This window comes from Mastomys coucha, unplaced genomic scaffold, assembly GCF_008632895.1.
Source record: "Mastomys coucha isolate ucsf_1 unplaced genomic scaffold, UCSF_Mcou_1 pScaffold1, whole genome shotgun sequence".
In the NCBI taxonomy this organism is placed as follows: Eukaryota; Metazoa; Chordata; class Mammalia; order Rodentia; family Muridae; genus Mastomys; species Mastomys coucha.
In genome coordinates this window covers 67407077-67415530 of record NW_022196891.1, presented here as the reverse complement: position 1 = coordinate 67415530, position 8454 = coordinate 67407077, and the positions used below count along the sequence as shown (strand labels likewise).

At 42.8% G+C, this 8454-nt stretch overlaps 1 protein-coding gene across 7 annotated transcripts in view; it reads left to right on the top strand.

The window, feature by feature from the left end:
- The window catches only part of Uap1 (UDP-N-acetylglucosamine pyrophosphorylase 1), a 33139-nt gene that overhangs the window by 22239 nt on the left and 2446 nt on the right, over positions 1–8454 (top strand). For 5 of the 7 annotated variants that reach the window (XM_031388733.1, XM_031388739.1, XM_031388755.1 and 2 more), the window contains 4 exons: positions 1967–2160; positions 2834–2974; positions 3840–4028; positions 5269–5319. In XM_031388733.1, the coding sequence (XP_031244593.1) occupies positions 1967–2160; positions 2834–2974; positions 3840–4028; positions 5269–5319 (575 nt within the window). The remainder of the gene's footprint in view (positions 1–1966; positions 2161–2833; positions 2975–3839; positions 4029–5268; positions 5320–8454) is intronic. The other 2 variants (XM_031388773.1, XM_031388783.1) reach the window with 2 other exon arrangements.

Genomic DNA, 8454 nt, shown 5'->3' with positions numbered 1-8454 from the left:
CCCCCCCTTATTTTTAGAAGTCAGTTGCTGAAGCAGAGATGTAAGCTGACTGGTAATAATAGTCCATATAGACTTGTGTACGGCAGATTGGGACAGATTTTTGAAAACATTCTGCTACACACTGCATTATAAAACAATGCCTTCAGGGCTGGTGAGATGGCTCAGTGGGTAAAAACACTGACTGCTCTTCTGAAGGTTCTGAGTTCAAATCCCAGCAACCACATGGTGGCTCACAACCATCCATAATGAGATCTGACACCCTCTTCTGGTATGTCTGAGAACAGCTACAGTGTACTTACATATAACAATAAATAAATCTTTAAAAAAAAACAATGCCTTCAGGTATTCTTTTTAGTTATTTGACTCTCAAATTGGCTATTCACTTCATCTGAACATTTTATTAATTAGCTAATTAATTAATTAACTAGGTCTCACTCTAGTATCTGCTTGAAGCAGTCCTTTTTTTTTTGGTTTTTGAGACAGAGTTTCTCTGTGTAGTCCTGGCTGTCCTGGAACTCATCTGTAGACCAGGCCGGCCTCGAACTCAGAAATCCACCTGCCTCTGCCTCCCAAGTGCTGGGATTAAAGGCATGCGCCACCACCGCCCGGCTGAAGCAGTCCTTTTGCCTCAGCTTCTTGAGAGCATCTGTTAGAGCAGTAGAGTCCACCATGCTCAGCTTGAACCTTGGTTTTATGTTGATGCAATGTGTAGCTAGTCCATAGTTTCCTTCCAGGCATTTGACTCTTGCCAGTGATGTTCAGAGATTATACAAGTGACACGTTAGGCTCACCCGAGGGATGGTAAGACTTTTGCATTCCTATTTTTGCCCTCAGACGTTTTCTTTCTTGTTTCTTGAAACAGGTTCTCTCTGTAGCCCTGGCTGTCCTGGAACTTGCTCTGTAGACTCAAACTCAGAGATCCACTTGCCTCTGACTCCTGAGTGCTGGGATTAAAGGTGCATATCACCACCCTTCTGCCCTTGAATTTGATAGACACTCTTTCCCCTTTTCTCCTGTCAGCACAGAGCCATTATTAAATGAGCAAATCACTGGTTTTCATAAAATTTAAGGGCACAGACTGTTGTACTTCAGTTGAAATCCAGCATGCAGTGGATGACTTTGGATGGATAAGCCAGCATGCAGTGGATACGTTTATTCTTCTGATTTAAGGTGGAATGGGAACTGGGAGACTGCCTGCTTTACCTTTATCCATCCAGGTTTCTGAAAAATAAGGAAAACACTTAATTGTTGCCTGAAAATTCAAGAAACAGAATTCAAATGGAGCAATGATTTGGGTGCTTTGAAGAAAGAGACACACACATACACACACACAGAGACAGAGAGAGAGAGAGAGAGAGAGAGAGAGAGAGAGAGAGAGAGAAACAGAGACAGAGACAGAGACAGACAGAGAGACGGAGAGAGACAGAGACAGAGAGAGACAGAGAGAGAGAGACAGAGAGAGACAGAGAGAGACAGACAGAGAGAGAGAGATAGAGAGAGAGAGAGAGAGAGAGAGAGAGAGAGAGAGAGAGAGAGAGAGAGGGTGTGAGCCAGCAAATGCCTTCTGTGCAGCTTTTGTGTTAGGATGCTTAGAGAAATTACTTTTCTAAGTATTTAAGTGTGGTTAAGGATAAGTTAAATTAGAAATGCAAGGTGTTTGGGGAAGACCCTTCTTCTAGTCACTCCAGTCCCCTGGTTTCCTCTGGGTTGTGTGTTAGTCGTTCTGTTTGCTCTGGTTTGGTTTGTGATATGGAGGAAGGTGCAGAAATGATGCCCCTCATTTCTGATTGGAAAGAAGTCTGTCAAAGAATATAATTAATTTTTAGTAAAAATTAAGTTAACACCCTCTCTTGGATTGAAGTTAAAGCTGATGTAAGCACAGTGTATAGGTGGCCTTTATATGGCTTGTTTCCAGAAGAGCCTTTAATTAAATTCCTTCCCTTGCCGTTGTCTGTTTGATGGGCAGGTGGTAGAGAAAACGAACCCCACGGAGCCAGTTGGAGTGGTTTGCCGGGTGGATGGAGTATACCAGGTGGTGGAATACAGCGAGATCTCTCTGGCAACAGCTCAAAAGCGAAGCTCAGATGGACGGCTGCTGTTCAGCGCAGGGAACATTGCCAATCACTTCTTCACTGTTCCGTTCCTGAAAGATGTTGTCAAGTATGAACAACATAAGGACACTAATTTTTTTATTGTTATTGCTAATTAGACACTGAACCTTTTAGGGAGCTGGGTAGAAACCACAAACTTGCTCGTGTGTTATCTTGAGGATCGATGTTCTCAGAGGGAAAACTCCTTACATCATGACTACTTGTCCTGAGTTGTGTCACTTTGTCAGGTACCGGGTCTGTAAGGTGGGCTTTCCCTGGTGCATGGTGCTATACGTGTGCTGCCATGTCTAGGGTTTTTGGGTTTGTTTTTTTTTTTTTTTTTTTTGAGTTTTGAGACAAAATTATTTTGTGGTTTTTGTTCTTTTTTGTTCTTTTTGTTTGAGTTCTACCAGCCTGGGTAGCCCTGGCTGCCCTGGAACTCACTCTGTAGACCAGGCTGGCTTTGAACTCAGAAATCTGTCTGCCTCTGCCTCCCAAGTGCTGGGATTAAAGGGGTGTGCCACCACTGCCCTGCTCTAGAGTTTTTTTCTTAATGTAGAAACCATTATTTAAATTTTCTAGGAAGAATCTAGAATATTTACACATGAACTGAAACTTAATAAATGCTCTTCACTTGGAAATTTTCAGTGTTGCTTGTTGATACAAATGTGCCTGAGTACTTTCTTTTTTTTTTACATTTTGAATTGAAAAGTGATTATATCTTTTCCCCCTTTATTTCTTAGTGTTTATGAACCTCAGTTGCAGCACCATGTGGCTCAAAAGAAGATTCCATATGTGGATTCCCAGGGGCACTTAATTAAGCCAGACAAGCCAAATGGAATAAAGATGGAGAAATTTGTCTTTGACATCTTCCAGTTTGCAAAGTATGCTTTGAATAGCACCAGTAAGATCAAATATATGCTGTGAAATGCTGCTTTTTACTGTTAGCCAAGAAGCTGTGCTAGGAGTCACATGATAGTGTGTTTCAGCCAGACATCGTGATCACGAGAGTCATTCCCCAGTCTCCACCACTCCAGAGCTGTGGTCTGTGTGGCCTGAAAGTACAATTAAAAAAAGTCAACTGGCATTACCTAGATCTTTTGCAAAACCATTCAAATCATTTTTTACTGAGACACTAAAGAGATTAATGTAAATAAATAGTTGGCCAATTTTGTTTGGCATAACTGACCCGTTCATGTTCGGTGAACTGTAAAGATCACATTGCATGCTGGGATAGATGGTTCAGACTTTGGCCAGTGTGAAAGTGCAGAGAACAGGCTGGTTGTGTGACATCATCCTTACACAGCTGTGAGCCTTCCTTTTCTTCCCGTTTCTGTCTGTTGTGCTTACTGTTTTCAGACAGGGGCCATGGAGGCCAGGCCCTGCAGCCAGGATGTGCTTGACTTCCCGATCTTTCTGCCTCCACTTCCTGAGTGCTTGGGTTATGGGTGTGAGTTTGTCTGCTTCCCACATGCCTTACTAATGCCTCTCTCAAAATGTGTGATCTTTGTACATTAAAGTTCTTTCTCATCTAAAATGAGAGTTGTGGAGGAAAAGAGTTTATGTTTTTCAATGGAGAAGCAAGTTCTGTTTCTCTTTGGATTAGTGATAAATATTTTTTGTGATCACTTGAAATTGGCTGAGGAAACCTTGTCACTGAGTCCCAAAGACTTAGGTACACTGGGAGGGGTCAGGGCTGTGTGGCCAGTTCTGTCCCCTGTGAATGAAGTCTCTGTGGCTCCACTCTAGGAAGTTTGTGGTGTACGAAGTATTACGGGAAGATGAGTTCTCCCCGCTCAAGAATGCAGACAGTCAGAATGGGAAGGACAACCCAACCACTGCAAGGCATGCTTTGATGTCCCTTCACCACTGCTGGGTCCTCAATGCTGGGGGACACTTCATAGATGAAAATGGCTCTCGCCTCCCAGCCATCCCCCGGTAAGTCACTGTCTTTGCTTTGAGCTTCTTCCTTTTCTGTCTGATGTATCCTTAGATCTTGCTTATTTATTTTTAAAAAAGTTTTGTGTAAGTAGTTACTGATGTAAACTACTATAGCTTTGCCCATTACGAAGAGAATGCCCCACTTCTCTTTAAGAGGAAGCTCTTGAAGAGCTCTTTTTGTTTTGGAACATCCTTACTGTGTCAATGAAATAATTTCTACTAAATAATGGTCAGGGTCAGATGGTGTTATTGTAGTGTGCCATGTGACCAAAGCCATCAGCAACAGGCAAGGTCCTTAAACACGGAGGTTGTTCCTGCTGCAAAGTGTCTGTTGACGAGACCCACCAAGACCTTCCTTACCCAGTCTGTCTGTGCCATGCACTTACCATGGCATGAGAGAAGGTGCCTTGAAGGAAAGTGAGCACCAGTTCCCTCAGACCTCAGCAGTATTTTGGGTTTTAGATGATAAGAAAAAAGGCACTTAGAGGTTTTCACATTTTAGATAAAACACTTTAACCTATATCTTTTATCTTATAATAAAAGTTGCTGGCACCTAGAAATGTCCCTTTCTAAATCTTTTGTGATTTTGTACTTAGGAGAATTATTTTGTGGTTTTTGTTCTTTTTGTTTGTTTTGGGATTTTTTTTTTTTTTTTTTTTTTTTTTTTTTGAGTCAAGTCTTCTCTGTGTAGCCCTGGCTGTCGTGGGACTCATTCTGTAGACCAGGCTGGCCTTGAACTCGTAGAGATCCACCTGCCTCTGCTTCCAGAGTGCTGGGATTAAAGGAGTGCACCACCACTACCTAGCTTAATTTTTGTTCTTAAGAGGGAAAATTCCGGCTGCATGCACCCAAGTGCTAAAAAGCCTCAGACACTGGGCCACTGGGCTGTGGAGCACGCTGTCCTGTGGGCCACTGGGCCGTGGAGTACGCTGTCCTGTGGCAGACTGTACTGCGAGGAACAGTGCTAGCTTGTCTCTCAGTCCAAGGCCAGTTAGGCAGGCTCTGCCTGCTCAACAAGCTTGCTCTGTGACATGTCACACCATTCTCATGCTCATCTTCAATCGAGTTTGGTTTTTTGATTTACATTTTTTTACTGCTTATCATGCCAGATTTATGGTTTACCACAAGGGCATGCCATTCATTATATTTTGAATGAATAAGTATATTTTGCAGCTCCACTTCATTGTTATTATTTGTTATTATCCATTCCCATTAATGCTTATTTATTCCTACATAGCAGTGCTACAAATGGAAAGTCAGAGGCCATCACAGCTGATGTCAATCACAAGTAAATATACCAGTGTGCCTGCAGTGCATGGTGATGGGCTGGGCTTCTCTCCACACTAACTGGCCTTGTAGCTTAGTGCTCTGCCTCTGGGGCTCTGGAGGGAGGATGATTGAAGCTCTGGTGTGTGGGTGCACTGCTTTCCTGGTGGCAGGAATCTGTCTGGGTGACACTAACTCAGAATCTCTGTGCATGCAGGAAGTGGGGAGCATGCTTTACTAAAGGAGCCGAGCGTGGGTGTTTGAGCTCACAGTGATGAGTAGAGCTGTGGGATCCAGGGCAGGGTACAGGCAGAGGGAACAAAGTTGGATCCCTATATACCGGGTAGCATAAGCTAGATGGAAGCAGCATTCTGCAAATGTCCTTTACTGAGTTGAATATATGTGCTCTCAGGATGGAGTTTGACTAGTGCTAATACTCAACAGCTGCTAATATGGAGAAGATGTCTTTCAGTTTATTTGCACACTTTTTGGCTTTGTTTTAATTTCGAGAAAGGGTCTTGGTTTTCAGCCAAGTCTGGCCTGGAACTCTGTTCTCCCGTGTGTCTTCAAGTGCAGGGATTATAGCCACATACCACCATATATGGCCACTATATATAAGTCACTGTTTTCATCATTGAGTTATTTAGATTCTAAAGTATATATCTTTTTGTTTTTCTTTACTAGCAGGCTGTAGCTAGAAATAGCACAGCCTCTCTCACCTGGTTAGTGACAAGATTTTTATTGCGGTTTTTATATTACTTTCGCTATTATCTTTATAGTTAAAAGGTCAGCTGATAGTTTTGCTGCCCTTTAAAATTTAGTAGATTTAGGGGCTGAAGAGATGGCTCAGTGATTAAGAGCACTGATTGGTCTTTCAGAGAGAGAAGACCCAGGTTCAATTCTCAGCACCCACATGGCAGCACACAACTGTCTGTAAAGTCCAATTCCAGGAGATCTTACACACACACACACACACACACACACACACACACACACACACACACAAGCACACACCAATAATGAATAAATGTTCTAAAAATGAAATATGAAATGGAAATATTTTATGTAAGACAGAAAAAATAAGTTGGAGATACTTTGAAGAATAAAAGCAAGGATGTGAAGTCTTGACAAAAGTAACTTTTTTGCTTTTATCTTAACTTATTGTTAGCTACTAAAAATTTGCTTGCTGAGGGAACTAGGGACCAGTTGGCTATTGGGCTGTTTCTCTAATAAGCTGAGTGCCTAGGTTTGGTGATGACCACTCTGTCTTCTCTCCTTCAGGGCCTCTAAATTTGCCTGTTGAAGTCCATTTTCTTAGTTCCTTCCCATTTGGATTCAAGGGCTGTCACTTCAGGGCGAGAACAGAAGTTACATAATCAGACCGGTTATATATTTGTTTCTTGGGTTAAAAACCACATTGTCATCATAGTGACTGAATACTTCAGGGGATTAACTGACCTGGGCTCTGTGTGTCCTGCCAATGTGATAGGCCTTCATTTTCCATGTTTGGTTTCGTCTGACTGAGCTTCTCCGGAGGGGTCAGAGGGTCCTTGTTATAAGACTATAACAGATATGTGGGGAGACCTATGTCTCTTTTCTTGACACTAGACTGTCATTTCCCTTTGGAATTGGTTTAGTCATTTCTCTAGCAAGCTCTCAGGCCTGCAGCTGCAGTTAGTGTCCACACGCAGGAGAGACTAGTCATTCCTAACAGCCTGCTGGGATTCAAGGCACATAGCCATAAAATTTAAGAGATATTGTCAGGCACTGTGCAATTATTCTGATATGTGGCATGTTTAATATTTACTCTTGGAGACAGGGGTTTCCAGGCATCTAATACGTTTATCAGTGAACAGAAGCATTCGCTCAGAAATAAAGGGGTGGGAGGAATGTTGGAGCTGGTGCTAAACCCTGGAGGATGGGTCTGGTTTCTATAGTCAGAGGGGCTATGATTGAGATAACTTGGACTACTCCCAAGACTGGTCTCCGTTACTCTATAGTGACTCATGAATGAAACAGTAGGATCCGGCCATGGAACAGGACATGGAGTCCCTTGAGTGGACTCAGGTGACCCACTTAGAGAAACTGCCCTCTGACTAGCCCCAGGAGCCATTCTTGGAAGAGGAGAGATCTTAGCTTGAGGCTACAAAGAGGCTGGGTTTTGTGTGTGCCTTCTACTGTTGCTAAGACTGTTTCTGCCTTTTAGAGAAGTTCTTGCTGTATAGCTCTTGTGGGCCTCAGACTCTTAGTGTTCTTCAGCTTCCTCAAGTGCTGGGAATACAGTCATGTTCCATCTGCCTGCTTGCTTTCCTTCCTTCCTTCCTTCCTTCCTTCCTTCCTTCCTCCCTCCCTTTATTCCTTTCCCCTCTTTCTTTCTCTTTCTCCCTCCCTCCTCTTCTTCCCTTCTCTTTCCTTCCTTCCCTCCTTCCTTCCTTTCTCTCAAAAAATCACTTTAAAATTATTTTATCTTTTAAAAATATTATTGCATGACTTTCTCCTTTCCTTTCCTCCCTTCGACCCCCTCCCCCAACCCCCATCCTTCTTTGGTTCCTCTCAAAATCATAGTCTCTTGTTGATGTGTGAATATATGTATGTATGTATGCATGTATTTATGTTTGTATCTGTATATATGCATAACTATGTAACTTTACAAACACACACACACACACACACACACACACGCATGCACGTGTAAATACCTAAATCTGTAAATACAGCCTGCTCTGTCCTAGTCCGTTTAGTGTTACTTGTATGTATATAGTTTTAGGGCTGACCACTTGGTATTGGATAACCAGCTAGAGGGCTCTTCCTAGGAAAGACTGTTTCTCCTGCTCTTAGCATCCCTTTGTTGCCTGTAGTTCTTTGTCTGGAGGTGGGGCCAGGTGAGATTCATGTCAGCATGACTACTGATGTTGTCCCTGTTCAGGCAGCCATATTGTCCAGGTATCACACGTGAAGCTTCCTTGTCATTTCTAGGAGACACAGTGTCACAGTTCTTCTGATTCTCTGGGTTTTAAAGTCTTTCAGCCTCCTCTTCTGAGCTGTTCCCTGAGCCTTTGCTACAGGAATTGTAGATGTATTAATTGGGGCAGGGTACTCACCATCACCTTTTCTCTGTATTTTCACTAGTTGTTGCAAAGAGAGGTTGGTTTTTTTT